This window comes from Balaenoptera borealis (genome assembly GCF_965194805.1).
Source record: "Balaenoptera borealis genome assembly, chromosome: 6".
Lineage (NCBI taxonomy): Eukaryota > Metazoa > Chordata > Mammalia > Artiodactyla > Balaenopteridae > Balaenoptera > Balaenoptera borealis.
This window is the reverse complement of record NC_138863.1, coordinates 65,866,700-65,883,709: the sequence shown is the minus strand read 5'-3', so window position 1 is coordinate 65,883,709 and position 17,010 is coordinate 65,866,700. Positions and strand designations below refer to the sequence as shown.

Below are 17,010 nucleotides of genomic sequence, written 5' to 3'. Positions count from 1 at the left end.
AATGGAAAGGTTTTTTAAAACTATTTTTACTTATATTTAGCCTTATCTACCAGTTTTTCTTTTACCAGTGTTCTACCTAAGAAAACCGTGTGCCACACACCAATCCTCAAGTCTTCCTGTAGAACTAATGTGATAGAAAGAAATCTATATCCAGATGGCTCATGGGTATGCATTTAAGCATACTAAAATTCAATGAATGTAAAATAAGTTAATTTTATTTTGAAGCAAATAAGGTATGGGATTATAGTAGTAAAAGTGACCGAATGCACTCAAACATTACATTAATCATTAGTAATTACCTACGGTATAAAACCCCACTTGTATGTTATCAATGACATAAACATATTTAAAACAGAAGTTTATATCATGTAAAACTAATATGTTGGCATATAGAAGCATTAAACCAAAAAAGGGAAAAATCAGAAACATTTTAAAAAGGACTTATGTATATGTGTGTATATGTATACGTGTGTAAAATATGGATACACAGTAAAAGTGTATATGTATGTGTGTATGTCTATATATATATACACACACACATAAGTATATACACACATACATATGTGCACTTTTATTATATATACATACCCATTTGGAAAATTCATTTGTTGTGGTGTGTGCATAACTATATTACACATAGTAAACATTATATAGAGTATAATGTAACAGTATATAATGTATAGTGTATAATGCAATGTGATAAAATATATTAAAATATACTAAAATATATATTATATTTAATATATAATTATACAGAGGTGTATATGTGACTATACATTGGTATTTATATTTGTCTATATATACAAATATATATTCATTGATATTTTATGAATACCTATTCTAAATGGAAAACAAACCGTGCTCTGATTCTCCTCAATGGAACACTTTTCCAACATACAATTTGTGTGTATTTTGGCCTGATTGTAGTTATTGTCCCTCTTTCCATTTTAAAAGCAAAAAGAAAATAAAAAGGGCCAAATAAAATAAATCTGATTGTTTAAAATGTGCTTTCCATGTATTTTCCAAAACAATTTCAAACTTCACACAGGATTAGCCAACCAGCTTATTTCTTTGTGAAGGAATGAGAAGTTCCAGATAGAATAATTTTCTAGTTAATGTTTAAGTGCTGAAATTGTTCATTTAATTTTAGAATTATTTATTTGTATGCCATCTTTAACAGAGTAAACTAAATATAATTCAAATTTTTAATATCTTTGTGTTATCACTAATAACAATACTTTTTATACTAAGGTATCCTTACCGTTTTTGGGTTTTTTTCAAAATCTTTGATTTTGTCTTCAGTAACACACCTAGATTTGTCTGCCATGTTTGTAAATACTACAAAGAACCCAGAACTCTGCTATAATAGAGTTACCTCTAAGGTTACTGTGTTATATCAACTGTTAACGACTTAAGCATAGCAAAAGTGAAAGCAGAGATAATTGAGATGAGGACTTACATTTTCACTAAAATGTTCTTAAGGTTTTATAGGTGTTTTATAGCGAATGATGCATAATGCCCATGGAGGCTACCAGAGATACTGGAGTCTTTTGTTAATATATACATTTATACTGTAAATTGTCAATACGCTGCCACCATGCAAAGTGTTCAAAAGAGTTGTGATTATACATAATGCTCACTTTGCCTTCTGTCCAGAAAGTGATTCATTTCCATTTCACCCATTTGGTAAAATCACTGAACACTCTACAAGAATATTAAATTACATTTGTCTACAACGGCACTAATCCTCATATCTCCCAAATTTGATCTTTCTTTATAGTTACTTCATTTTTGTCAGAAGCACTTCTATTCTTTCAAGCTGGAAACCTTGGCATTATTAATCAGTCTTCAAATCCTGCTATTTCATCTCGGGTGTGTTACCTCTCTCTCCAAGACACTCCTATAATCCAGACCTCTTGACTTCAGGCCTCAATTGTTTTCTCTCTAATTTCATCTTTCTGACCCTATCTCTTCCATGCAATAGTAATTTAGAAATCTCTAGATTAACCTTACTTAAACACTGCATTCATTACACCAGTACTTTGGCCACCACATTAAAGCCATGTTGTCATCTCTGTTATCTCATCTTATTTCCCACAATTTGCAACACATCTACAGGGTTCTAGTTCTATCATCAGCCTGTCTCTTCCCTATTCCAGAATTAATATCTGCTATTGACTGACTGTTCATTGAAGATCTTCCCTTTGCCTTGTAAAAATTTGAAGTGTTCTCCAAGCTATAACTCAAATTCTATTTCCTTAGTAGAGACTCTTCCAGCTTTGTCAGTCTACACAGATCTCTGTCTTTTCTAAGCATAATTATTTTTATTTTTATCATTTTGTGCTTATTTTTTGGATTGTTTAAATATTTAGTAAGTTCCTCAAATCATTCTCTGGATAGATAGGCTGTGACTGTATGAATGAATAAAATTTATGAATGAAATATAGATTGGCTTTATTTTCCTAACTACTGAGTAAAATCATCAAATTGAACAGTTGAAATTGCTGTACATAGCATGGAAATTTTATATGATAGTTATTTTAAAATCAATAATCTTAAGTAGCCAATCATTATGCTCACATAAAAGAAATCATTTACATTAAGGCATTATAGTATAGCCTGTTACATACAAAGTAAAGTAACCCTAAACAAACTAACCTACCAGGCAAATATTCAGTTTTGATAAAAATCTCAAATATGTGTGAAATTTCTTACCCAGTTTTCTATAACTTAAAATTACCTCTTCACTTATTCTTCTATCTTCTTTCATCCTATCTCAATTACATTTTTCACATGTCTGGAAAATGAATAAAAATATAGTCATAATAAGTTTAATTAATCCTTACCATTTTATTCTTGTAGTATGGGTCCACATCTTCCAATGGCTCAGACACCATTGCTCTAGGAAGATTTCCATAAACAAATGGCAGCTCTTTTCCAACTTCCAAGTCAGTGTTCGGCTTTAAATCTTCTTTGTGTTCTTCACTGTGTTTTTTAGCATTATGCTGTTCCATAACTTCAAGAGACTCTCTGGTGAAGGGGACAAGGCCCTTAGGTTCTGGGGAAGCCATTTCCAATTTTGCACCTGAAAAGTATTTTCTTCAGTTCTAGATAAGATTTGTGTATATAAAGAAAAATTTTAAATTATAAAAGTCTAGGATATGAATAAAAGAGAATAGCAAACTGAATAAAATCATTCAAAGAAAATTCCTGAGTTTTAGAGAAATCTGAGTCATTAAACTTGGTTTTGTTTCACTTAATATTAGACTTAATTTATAATTTCATGAATAACTCATTCTATTTCATTTATTCATCCATTGAATCCTCTTTCTTTTACTGAAATCTGCCTTTCAGTTTCTCCCTTGTAATGAAAGAGTTCTAAAGTGGCTAGAGATTGCTGGAAGGCCAAATCTAATTATTTCACTCTCAGCTGTATTTAACCACTGACTAGACTTTCCTTCTCTAAACTCAGTTTTCATTGGCTCTGGGACCCCCCTCTTCTTTATCTCTTCCTATAGCTCTGATTAATTCCTTTGACTTAGTTTTTCCTCCAAAATTTTAACTTTGATATCCTTTAAAGTTCTGCTTTTCCCCTAGTTATATCCATCTTTTTGGTAAATACTTAGGGAAACACAGAGTTTTAACTACCATACAAGGGTATTTACCAAGTACATTTCCCAAAACACTCCCTTCCCTCAGTCATCTATGTGGCAATCCACCAATAACAGCAACTTAACAAGTAAAAACAAAGTTTGTTGTTTTCCCCCAAGACTAGAATCACTCTTTTACCTTCTAGCCATTGTAAAAACAAAAACACACATATAAACTTATTACCTTGAAAATTACTCATGAAATGTTTTTCTTCATCATTAATTCCTCTGAAAAAAATAATTTTCTTACAATTATTTTCCATCAGGTATTTAAACATTATCCACTGTTCATATACTTACATCAAGATAGTCATCTTTGTAATTCTATCTCTGGATTGCTCTAGTAGTCTTTACAGGTCTCTCTCAATTCCAGTCTTTATCTACTTCAAGTCATCCTACGGGTCACTTAAATTAGTCTTCATTAAATATAATTTCATGTATCAATTCTCCATTTATGAACCTGGTTCTTTCCTCTCATATAAAATTATGTTCTTTTGCTGATTTTTTCCAGCCCAATTTCTGTCAAAACCTACCCTTCAAATGATCCTGCTCAGTGACAACTGACTGATTATTCTTTATACATTCTCCTTAACCCCCTCTGTAATTTTATTATTGCAATTAAGGATAAGAAATTTTGTACTTGATACTGTAGCATTTTCTATATGTATATTTTGTCTGTAATAGTGCTGGCCTTAGCTGAATTTCTTCTATAATATTTTCCTAAGACAGAAATCACACACATATGTACACACACATATATGCTAATCCAGAATTTTCCACTACTGGGTAAAATTGAGTTGTTTAATAGTTGAATCCATTACTTGCTATTAATGGAAAGTAAGAAAAAATATGTTAATCATAATGGAGTACCAATCATTGTGAGAATCAGACTCCTACTAGGTTAAATAAGAGGTGTGTGAGAGATATTTAAAATACACAAATGGCAATCTCATAGACATCCAAGGAGAGGACACATAGTCCATTTCTGTACCCTGAAAAATAAAAATGGAAAATAATTACTGGGATAACTCCTTATGCCATTCATGGCATCACAGTTTTCTCGGCTTTTCTTTTCTTTTAATTTCTACTGCATTCTATCTAAAGAATGGCTTCCTATGCTGACTTCTAAGAATGCACGTAGAACAAAACGCCATCGCCTGCCTCAACTTTGATCAGTTTAAGTTCCCACCATATGCCTATAACCTCTACCTCCAAAAATGTAAATTAAAAGATACTCTAATTGACTAGCCCAGCCTATGGATTTATTTCCTCTTGGTTCAGCTATTTGTGACCAGAGAGAGGGACATTTTCACAACAGCAATGGCAGTTTATGCCCAAGACCCTGAAGAGATGTTGCAAGGATAGGTGTGAAGCAGTTTTAAAGAGAGAAATATGGAATAGGAATGTCAGCATATATCTACTTGGAACCCTCTTTCCAGACTAATAAAAACTAACAATTGCTCATCATAAAATTTACTTATTTTTCAAATATCTTGCTTCAATATCATCATTTATCATCAGACTTATTTATTTTTTTCCACTCTCTAAAACAGGATAGTTTATTGAAATTGAATAATATGAAAATCATTACTGCAATAATTACAGTGAAACCCACCTTTGCATTGCCTCAATTTTTGTCCCACACATCCACCTTGATTCCCGGGAAAAAAAAATTTTACATGTACCCAGTATATTGATTCCTTATAATTTACAATGTCATATCAGAGATATTTGGTAAGGACTGCAGTGATTGCCATGAAACTTGCTGAGAAGAGCATGCAGAGGTCTGATGCTTTGAGAAAATGCCTGGCATAGTTTTCTCATGGGCACAAGAGTCCTGGACAGGCACTGCAGGACCCAGGGATCTTCTGAGCCAAAGTGCAAGTTCATTCCACAAAGGGATCTATAAAGAGTTCCCCCCTTGAGAAGCTTTTGTTGATTGTCACATTTGTAAAATGTCCATGATATCATCAGACTTTTAGATTTTATTTGTACTGCTTTCAAGTTGCTTGCTTCTATCTGCTTCTTCTTCTAACAACTGCCTCTAACTTGCTAAGTGTAAACACTATAATAATACGCCACGAGTGGCAGTCCAAGACCTCCAATGAAAAAAAAAAATCAACCATTATTTTCTTGTCCTGAGATATACCTTAAAGGGTTGAGATTGATGAATGATGACTCCCGGGTTAATAGGCAGAATGTACTTCTCTTAGATTCCAAGATTCCTGTCAGGTTTAGAAGAAGCTGATGATATTTCTCTTTATTATAAGTATAATCCAAAACAAGTCACATTTATCGCCTGACGATTTAAAGTCCCACAGGTAGAAATATTTCTATGTGGAAGGACTGATTGAAAGGCAGCTATCGGGACAGATCAAACATCTGATGAAAATAGCCATCGTACTCCTGTGGGTATATAAGTTCTAGCCTCCAAAAACTGGCTCAGGCTTCACTCCATTTACTACATAACTAATTTATATTCTTGGATTCTTCTTGTATTTGCATCTCTTTACTCCAGTGTGCTAACATTTTCTTTATTCCAACCCTTTTTCTTGCTCCTGAGATTGTTTTACTCTTTCCTGACTTAAATGACTTTTGATTTTTGGCTCTTGTCTTTACATTCTCTGCAATTGTATTCTGCCCAGGGTTTAGCCAGTTTTGGCTAACGCTCCTCACTATGTGTGCCTAACTTAGGATTGACCTACTTTGGGTCCCTGTTCTGGACTTTCTGGTGGCTTCAGATTTCCTGATTGCTCAACTCTATCCTTCCTAAGATGTCCTAACCCATCTGAGACCCCGTGGAACACATTACTGGAATATGTTATCTAGCAGAAAGTGGTTATAAAATAAGTGAGTCTCTCAAAAATCTATTTATAATCATATACACTTATTTTTATTTATAATTCTATATTTTAGCATTTTAATTTCAGATACATTTTTAAAATATATATAAATATTGCAGTCTGATATATAATATAGGGCAATAAGTTTAACCATGGTTTTTGCTTTTGACATTCATTTATTTAGCAATCATTTGTGGAGCATATATTAAGTGCCAAGCACTGTGCTAGGTATCAGTGCTGGAAATATTAATAAAATATAGTCACTGGATTTAAGGACAATGGAAGACAGACTTGTAAACAAATAAGAACCAAGTTATCTTGGTCATCTCTGAAAATTATTAAGTTTCAAGAGCAACAGAGACTGAAATTAAAATCATTTCCAACACTGGTGGGCCTGGATTCTACAGTGTTAGTCAAATTTTCCCTCCTCTTCTTGAGGGAGGGAGGAGTCTAGGACATTAAGATTCAGAATGACACAGTCAACATACACAATAGGATTAGAAGATCATAACCAGTGTCAGATAACAAAGTCTATCTGCATCTGATTGCAAATTTTCTAAGAACAATGAACAGGAAGCTTAGTGGCAGTTGAAATATCAAGAAGGGATGCAGATCACTGGGGATAGGATCCCAATGAGGGTCTCCCGCCTCACTAACAAATGCCACTATGACAGTGATAAAGGCAGCAGAAAGTCAGGTTGCCAGGAACACAAAAGATAAAGCTGATCCTGCCTTAAATAGTCCTACTTGAATCTTCTAAGACAACAAATGTGTTGATTCCCTACTGGTGAGTCTGGGAAATTGGTCTAACTCAACATTCCAAACCTCTCAATGTTCCCAGTTTCTCTAGATGTTCTCAAAACTTCTACTGCTTTGTGAAATTGGCCTCTAGGATTTCTGAATTATCCCTGTTACTCCGAAAAACATGAACAAGTTTTAAAGGCGCAAGGATCTTCCTAGAACTGTATTTCTCGTGAACCCAAGAATCTGTCAGATCATTGGCCAAAAATTTCTGGCCAGGGGCCTCATTCGGCGTTAACAAGTTAAAGAAAAGTACTCTTTGCCACTTCCCAGAGGAATGCAAAGGGGCTCTGTCACGCAATGAGATTCTACAAGTTATCTTCAGTCCTAATGTCCTTGATGCAACTGGTTCCCCTGAGATGTAAGACCTGATCTCAACATCTGTTTAAAAAGTCCAGAACTGGAACTATATCTTGCAGCTCTTGGGGACCATTCACAACCAGGTGACCTCCTTAAGCATCCTCTTAATCTGCAGAGAGACTGTGGATTTTCTCAGACCTTCACTGTTGCCCAGCTTCTGAGCAGTGGAACTAAGCTCATAGAACCACAAACCATTTCCTAAATCTGCAGTCAGATGGAAGAGCTCTGAACCAGTTGTCATAAAAGACCAACCATTAGCACCTACTCTGGCTCTGGGTTAGCTTGAGATGGGCACAAAACCTTCAACATTGTACCAGACCTTGGGCAGCTGACTAGATGTGATATTGTCAAATCAGCAGTTTATGATTTGCTGGGGCCTCTGAGAGGAGGGAGAAGGGAAGAGGATGGTGGCCCCTGATCAATATCCTGGTACTGAGAGTTGTAGGGAAAGAAAACCCTCTCAGTACACCTGATTTGAATTATACCAGCTCTTGACTGCATATTAGAAATCTCCTGGCACTAATGTTGAATATCTAGGAGTCAGCAGCCCAACCCAGACAGACAATTTCAGAGTATGTTCGGCTGGGGTCCCTTGGGATAAATCTAATGCAGCCTGCTAGACAGAAAGATTCCTTTGGCTGATAGCCATGTTTCATTCAACCATCTTCAAAAAGCAAGCAAAGACATCATTACATTTTCTTTGGTTGTTTTTCTTATCTGATATCCTAAGTATGAGAGACGAAGCTTATACCGGAATTGCTGAGGCAAATACTCGCTTTAGAATATCACTTCTCCAAAAGATCACATGCTTTTCACCTCTCTGGGCAACTTATCTCCCTCAGCTCTAGAATTTTCCTTATTCTGTGGGTGCCTTGACCTTACCAGATGTTGCCATTCTGCCACAGAGGTTCTGGTGCAAAACAGGTCTAAAGTTTGAAATGAAAAATGCAACTGGGATATGCACCTTATCTTGTTGCTCCCAGTTCCCTCAAGATAATGAATCTAGCTTTTTCCTTCCACTCTTACCTTTTGTTTCCAATCCACTCAATCTCATCGTTAAGTAGCAGGACCATAAGTCACAGCATTCTGGGGACAGTTTGGGTTTATGTCTGTTGCTGAGAATTAATTATTAACCACATTCTCTTTCCTTTTCAAAAGTCTCTGAGTTAGATGATGAATGACATAGCCACTCAATCAGTGGGCCAGCGCTCGGCCTCTCTGTAATTTAGTTCCCGGGAAGAGGCTGTGTGTATAGATAGCATTCTCTATCAGCAACTGCAGCTGCATTTCTTAGAGATAACGAAGGGCAGGGAAGAAAGGGGATGCAGGAAGTCGATGTTTTTCCTCTCCCACCTTCTCCCATTCCTTATTGCTTCCCTTGTCCCTCAGTTTGATTCCCAGAGCACAGCCTGCCAGTAATGCAGTCAAGCTGTGCAGATAGATTCTGCACATGTAGGAGGTGACTGCCCAGAGCGGTCACAGCCTTCTCACTTTCATTTTTCCCACCTTAAGGAATTAAAACTACAGCATCTAAATAATCAACCTATATGCTTTCTGGGAAGCTGGAGTTGATCTTAGGTGTGAGAAACAGATGCTAGAGTAGCTTTGCCAAAGAGAATTATGACATGTTCACTTATTATAACAGATAATAAATATTTATTTATTCTCTTAATATATTTACCAAAAGATTTAGGGTTGTTTACAAAGGTGTAGGCCATAGAGCAAGATAACATAAATTAAGAAAAATGAAGCAAAAATTAGGACAGTAGATCCATAGAGTAAGGATAACTTAGCAAATGTCAATTTCACTCTGACAGGAAATAGGAAATAAAGGGTAAAATGACTTCTCACTTAGTTTCCAAGCTATTTTGAAACAATTATGCTCTCTATCGGACATGGACAATGCAACAAGCCTCTTGTACCAATTACATTCAGATAATTGTAAAAAAAAAAAAAAAAGTAATGATAGTAATAACAAGGCTGATAAACACTTGGAGACTAGAAGGTACTGCATGTATAACTGACAGAGACAGAGTTAATGTGATGATTAACTGGAATCTATATTGTTGAGAATGTAGGAACCATACCTGCTTTAGTGAAGTAACCAATTTAGATTATATTTTTGTTCATTGGAGCCTCTTGACTGCACTACATAGATATATTATGGCTTATATTTCATCTTTCCCAATTCTGTAATGACTCACAGCTAAATTCTCTGATGCAAAGCCTTTTCACCAAGAGTTCTCTATAATTTTTTCTTCTCCAGGGGTTAGAACTCAAATGATATTACACGTATCGCTTTTTTCTTATGAAGGATACAAAAATATTATCATTTTCTTTTAGGAAGCATAAGGAAAGATGTCTCACGAAATTTTGAAAGATATAAATAAGTTTAAAACAATCAATAATCTTAACAGTAAATCTCTAGAGACATACTTCAGACTCTTCTCAGTGGGTGCAATCTTTGGCAGGCTAGGATATGGAAGTAATGGGCCCTCTCTCATAGTTCAGGAAAGAGTGTAAATAAGTGCATTTTTTCTGAAGGACTGCTTGGCAATACTTCCTAAAATAAAGTTTCATGAACTCTTTTGCCCAGCAATTAAACTGCCCTATGAATATTTTGTTAAAGTTTGAGTTCTGTGTTCATATGGAATGACTCTCCAAATAAATTATTTAGTGAAAAACAAAATGTTGAGAACAGCTTGCATTGCATTCAAAGAACGGCTTTGAATAAAATGTTTTATGAAGATTATACACACAGTAGCCTATATGCTAGCACATGCATGGTGTTTTCCCTCTGAAAGGAAGTAAACTGCTATATCTAGGCAGAGGGACTGAAAAGGTGTCAGAGGACTCTGCTGCTTTCTGCTTAGTATTTCTATACCACTTGAACATAATTTACCATGTACATGTATTACTAAAATCCAAAAATGGAAAATTTACATACTGAAGGCTTGGGAATAAAGGACAGATTAACCAGAATAACGCCAATCCACCTGGAATTTTGCAGCTGTCTGCTCCCCTTGACTTCAACCTACCTGGTTTTCTGCTTTGGGATTATTTTTTCACTTCAACGGTTTACTTCCTGTTTAGCTTTGATTATCTGACTCCTACACTTTTACTTCTCTCTGGTATACAGTTTATCTCACCTGGCTTAATTGACTTTTTCTCCTTTGTCCCTGGACCTGGATTCTGCCTGCAGCTGTGTTCTGCAACCAGGTCAGCCAATTTTGGCTTCAATATATCCACTTAATTCTGGACTCAACTCCCTCACTGTGACAATTTCAGCCAACACGTTCCTAGAATATGTCATTCTGCAGAAGAAAACTGTACATAAGTAATTTCCTCAAAAACATAAGTATACATTGCCATTTTACTTTGATTTTATTTCTTAATAATTTTTTTATTCCAGGCATTCTTCTATATTCAAAAACTCAGAAAGCAGCCTTTGAAATAAACAAGTACCAGCAAAAATCCAAAGGGACAGGTGCTATCTTTCCCCAAGTAAAAAGTTGTCTTTTGAGAACTGAACTCCCCCCAAATCTGGTGAACTTGAATTCTAGTGATGGTTCATTAACATAATTAGGATCTGAGGTCTTTGTGTCATATTTCTAGGGAGGAGGAGCTCAGGTCACACATTCAGAGTAGTATGACTTATACTGAGGAGAATAAATCTGGACAAGAGTGTCATGTGACAAAGTCTTAGCACCTGGTCTCTTTTCACATTCATTTCGAAGAATGAGCCCAAGGAAAGGTCAGTGCATGTTTGAATGCCTTGACAGGATGCAGGACGGTAAGTGTCTATGGGAGATGGAGTCTCACTAGGGTGAACCATTATGACTGGCAATGGAGGCAGAGAAGGGTTCTAGAACATGAAGGAAAGTTGCCTGGGTTTTAAGTATGCCCACTTGAGCTTCTCTATGGCAACCTCATGGTTCACAAGCAGGGTCCCTTGTTTCTATGGATAGGATAATAACTTCCAAGCTGTGCCTGTCCAGCCCACCAAAATAAGCATGTTGGGGAAAGGCCAGAATCTTCCCAGAACTAACTGTTCTTGTGACCCTAGTCAGTCAGACCCTTGACCAGAGGAATCTGGCCAGAAGCCATGTAAGAGCTCAAGAGGGAGGAATGTATTCTTGCCTCTGCTAGAATAATACAAAAGGGAGCTTGTTATGCATGTAACTTCTATACTCATCAGTAACCCTGAGACCTTCTGGCCTATGGCTTTAGACACCACTGAATCTGTGGAATGCTAAATTTTAAAAAAATTCCAGGACTGGCATATTCACCGGAACCCTAGATGCCTCTTAGAATTGGCTATTTACCTCTGCTCCTGATCATCTGAAACAGGTGGTCTGTTTTTCCAGGATCTACTTGTACCACCCCCAAAACTACTCTAGCTTTTCAAATGTGGAACTAAATACATAGACACCAAGTTTTTCTCAAATTGGAGAGTAACAGCAACTAGAGAGGAGCCTTTAAACATATTAGGGTGAGGCAGGATATGGAAGTGCCAAAATTATAGCCTATAATTAGGTTCTTAGACCATGCAGCCTCTGGGAGAACTCAGAGAATGAGAAGCTGGTGGATGGGGAGCCTCACTCTGGCATTTAAAGCAGAAGGGAAGGGATATTCCATCCAACACTATATATTCAACCAGGGACTATGGCCCTCAAATCAGCATCCTCTTATGTTCCAGTTTAAAACCAAGTGCCCTGGACTAATCTCTGACTTTTAAAATCAGAATTTCCTTGGGTGGGGCTTCAACATTTTCGTCAAGCTCCTGCTTGATGCTTATACAGTCAGTCTGGCACCTGGCTGTCACCACAATCAAAACTGTCAACAAAGTTGGCTATCCTCAGTCAGCAAAAGCTGAGTCAATCCACTCAGAAATGCTGTGTATACAACAGGGATATCTGTTAGCCAGACATGGGGGTTCCCCTATCAGCATAGAGCATAACCAGAATAAGCCTGGTTTATAAATAACAATAAATGAACAAACACACGGAAATCATGATCCCAGCTGGGCAAAGAGATACAGACCAGCTAAAGAAACATCTCTAGAAGCTCTCCAATGAAAACTTTCTCTTCAGCCTTAAAGGTTCCCTTTTTCAGTGTTGCAGAGGTGAGACCTTGCTTGCATGGCCTTGGTTAGCCCACATTAATAGAAGAGAAGGGGACCAACTCAGGGAAAAATGAGATCTGTCCGTACAAGTTAGTGTCATATGATGGTGGGTGACTGTGCATTGCTGATAGCTAGTCAGGGTGGGCAGAGTTTACAGATGTCCTCTCACAATGGACCAATCGTGATATGGGTTAGTGGAAATAATGGGACCAGACTTCCAGGTATCAAGACTGTCTCTCTTATGCTAATGCCTCTACCATAAGCTTTCAAGAAAGAGTCTATGGTGGTAGGTTTAGGGTTGTGGGTCAGTCTCTGAATACCCCAGTTGTGTTACAGATACTGTCATAATGAGATCTAGGCCTGGGGCATACTGGGATACTTCTTCCCTAAGTGAGGGATTGAGCAAAATACTGTTGTTTCCATTTTCATTGTGCTTTAGACCTGTATTCATCCTACCTGGGCAAAATTAGTGGGAGTGTAAATCAACTACCCTCCCAGAGGCTTTTCCACAGGAGGCTGTGAGACAGAATGCCCAGTTCCTAGGGGCTTAGCTCTTCGGCCCCCTCTGCAGTAGAGACTGACACACAGCAACATGTGTATCATGTTTGGAATCTGTTGGTTCCTTTTCCTGAGCCTATGTCCAATTTTAGGTTCTTCTCTTATTGTTTTATATACATTGATGGTAAAAAGGGAGCTCACAGTACCTCTCCTCTCAGTGCAGAATTTTCATAAATCCCAGCAGTCAGGAGTAGCGTATTTATGCCTAAACTTTGATTTCTCCTATGTTAATTAGTGGATCAAATAAATTCAGCAATACCCAATATACTGATGGTTTCATCCCAAGGAAGTAAGAGCATATACCTAAAACAAAATTTAAAACTAAAAAGAGAAAGAGAGTACAGTATATTTTGAGAATATTCAAAAGGTTTAAATATGAATTGTTAGCCAAAGTACACAATTTTGTGAGGATGGAGGCTCACAGGTTAGAATATACTTTAAACTGTACTGGTGGCAGTAGATCGTGACCTGGATTTGAATTTCACTTCCTCTAGTGCATTCTAGTGAGGTCTGTCAAAACCCCTTTTATTCTTATAATGAACTGGACTTTAAATGAGAGCTAGAGAGTGAAGTGGATAAAAATGCAGAACAATTCCTTATATAAGCAATAGTTACACATGGTATTACCTTTACAAAACCCTTCATGTAATCTCTGTCATTTGGTCCTTGTCAGGATCTGTAAGTTTTTTATGTCATTTACAGATAAGAAAAATAAAGCTTAATCAAAAGTTAAATAACTTCAATTTCACAAAAACAGAAATCATTTTATCATATAAAATTCAAAGTTTTCTTCATTGGAATTCCAGCTCATCATTGATTAGCCAGGTAACATCATCAAATTATTCCTCGTGGGCCTTATCTTCTTTACTTGTAAAACTAGAGGCTGGATTATAGAAACTTTAATTAGGGCTGGTTATAGCAGGTATGGTGCTCAGGACTCTGTTTATTATAGGGCCCAGCTTCCTTACATTTTGCTATAGAGTACCCGATAGCCAGGAAGAAAAATATCCACAAAAAGCACCACCCAAACTCCTCCTCATTTCAAGAGATTTTTCTGGCCAATATCCAAACTTGACTCCATCATTTCCATTAATGAAAGGAACCCATCAGTGTGTCATTCCACATGTGTTCATCATTTGTCCTTCTTAGACCGATATCCTAAGTATTGGAAGCAACATATAACCACAGTCACAATGAACACATCATCATCACTTTTAAAAGAAAACCTTCAGAAGGTATGCATATTACAGAACTAAACAATGGAAAAACAAAAACAAAAACATAAACCTGTTGATCCAAACAATACCAAAATGCCCAACTGTTTAAACTGGCACACCATTTCCCATCACATCCGTGCTGCTAATTTTATCTGTTGATTCTTACATGAAAAGCATCAATCGTGAAATCACTAAGTTACTTGGCGTAGAAGATAAGATTCCTTAGAAGAAGTATACTCCACCTTGCATAAGCTTTTATTCCTTCTGTTCTATCATTGTGTCATGTAACCTAAAAGTCATTGCCATGTAGAGTTTTTAGAAATTTTACACTAACAGAGCATCCTGGTTTCAGAAGCTTACCTGGTGGGATGAGAAAACTGACCACACATACATACAGTGCAGAGCAAACATGCACAGACAGTTGCTGCTCTTGAAGTAGCTCTCGTAATTCAAGTCCAGAATCTCCTACTGGGGACCCTAAGGGTGTGTATGGGGTGGGGCAGGCAGGGTGGGTGGGAAAGGCTGGCAGCAGATGGCAGCTATCACTATCCCGGGACTGGGCACTCAGCAAGAGAAAGGCACTTACTTGCTACCAGGTGACGGGTCTCCACCAGCACCTAAAGGGAACTCTGAGAAGTTGGGCTCCTTGGAGCCCCTTTCTCCTCCTGGGCTTCTCTTTCCTCCAGGATCTCTGGTTTCCTGAGCTCTGGTTGCTCAGGAGGTGTTGCTAGGCTGGCGTCGGCCCTCACCAGCGGATGCCACCCAGGCCACGACAGCTCAGCAGTAAACGGACCCCACCGAACTGTCGGCTGCAAAGAGTTTCTGGGGCGGCTGCCCAGCCGCTGACCCGAAGACCCCTCCCGCCCAGATGCGCAGTGGAGCTCCGCCCGCCGCCTGGAAGCTGTTTTTGAGTCCTTCTCACTCCTCCCTCCCCTCTCCCAGCCACGCCACCCTGGCCCCCGCCCGCATCCCCAGGATGGTGCACGACTTCGGCCTCCAGACCGGGCGAGGGCGGGGTGATGTTGACAGAGACAGCGGCGGCTGCGGTGTCTCGTCTACCAGCTGCCTGGGAAGGGAGGGGGCGAGAGGAGCGGGATGGGTGAGGAGGGGGAGCGGGGAGAGGACTGCAAGAGCGGGAAGGAATGGAGAATAGAGGAAGAGCGGGGATGCAGCTGGGATGCAGCTGAGGGTGGGGGAAGAGTCGTAAACAGGAGGGACAGGAGCGGGAGGGGAAGAGAAGGCGGCAAACTCAGGTCTTTAGGTCTAGGAGCTTGCTCTCTCTCCTTGCCTAGTTGCCCCCATGGAGGCCGTGAGAGGCAATTATTAGCCTGCAGCATTCAAATCTGGACAGTGCCGTAGGGGTGTGTATGTGTGTGTGTGTGTGTGTGTGCGTGCGCGCAGATGTTTAGGAAAGAACGGATTGGAGCCACTATACCTTCTCACTCGAGATTTCTTGCCCACTCTGGCGATTTGAGACACAAAGACAGAGGAACAGTTATGCATATCTTGGAAAACTAGTGCACGACAGGGTGGTTTGGGGGTGAAAGAAGGAAGTGTTTGACCTTCTTTCCCAAAGGGAGTTTGGAAAATTTTGTTACATCATAGAACATTCATTTTATAACCCGATCTTGTTCAAAATAGTGACTTTTCCTTTAAAAAAAAAAAGGATCCCTACAACACATGTCAGAAAGACAATAAAAATGAGGAAAAGGGAAAAGAAATCATGTATATTTATAAGAGGCTCAAATTTTACATTCCAAGGCATCGGACAGAAGAATAAAGTAGAACTAAGCTAACATTAGTTCTGTGCAAACCATGTCAGAAACAGCATGTTTCATCCATGATTCACAGAAAAGGTCTTGTTACATGTATTTTGTTTGTTTGTTTAAATCATAACATTTGTTATGAAAAATTTCAAAAATATACAAAAATACAAAGAAACTATAATAAACTCCTGTGTACTCATCACTCAGCCTCAACTATTGTCAACATGTAGCCAATTTTATTTTGTCTATACCCACCCTCTCACCTTAGATTAATTTAAAAGTAGTCCAGATATCATATCATTTTAACCAAAAAAAATCAGCATATGTGTCTCTGAATGATAAGAACTTCTAAAAAATACAACCCAATACAATTATCATACCTAAAAATTAATCGCTATTTTGTAGTCAGACATCCATTTGATCTATTTTTTTTTATAAATTTATTTATTTTTATTTTTGGCTGTGTTGTGTCTTCATTGCTGTGTGCAGGCTTTCTCTAGTTGTGGTGAGCGCGGGCTACTCTTTGTTGTGGTGTGCGGGCTTCTCATTGCAGTGGCTTCTCTTTGTTGCGGAGCATGGGCTCTAGGCGCACGGGCTTCAGTAGTTGTGGCATGCGGGCTCAGTAGTTGTGGCTTGCAGGCTCTAGAGCACAGGCTCAGTAGCTGTGGTGCACGGGCTTAGTTGCTCCAC

At 38.0% G+C, this 17,010-nt stretch overlaps 1 protein-coding gene across 1 annotated transcript in view; it reads right to left on the bottom strand.

Moving 5' to 3' along the window:
• SCN7A (sodium voltage-gated channel alpha subunit 7) overlaps positions 1-15,445 on the bottom strand; it is an 85,094-nt gene extending 69,649 nt beyond the window's left edge. Inside the window, exons 1-3 of the mRNA XM_082395381.1 lie at positions 15,141-15,445; positions 3,835-10,968; positions 2,847-3,085 (exon numbers count right to left, since the gene is read on the bottom strand). Of these exons, the coding sequence (XP_082251507.1) occupies positions 2,847-3,085; positions 3,835-3,928 (333 nt within the window). The 5' untranslated portion in view covers positions 3,929-10,968; positions 15,141-15,445. The remainder of the gene's footprint in view (positions 1-2,846; positions 3,086-3,834; positions 10,969-15,140) is intronic.
• Positions 15,446-17,010: the final 1,565 nt, after the last annotated feature.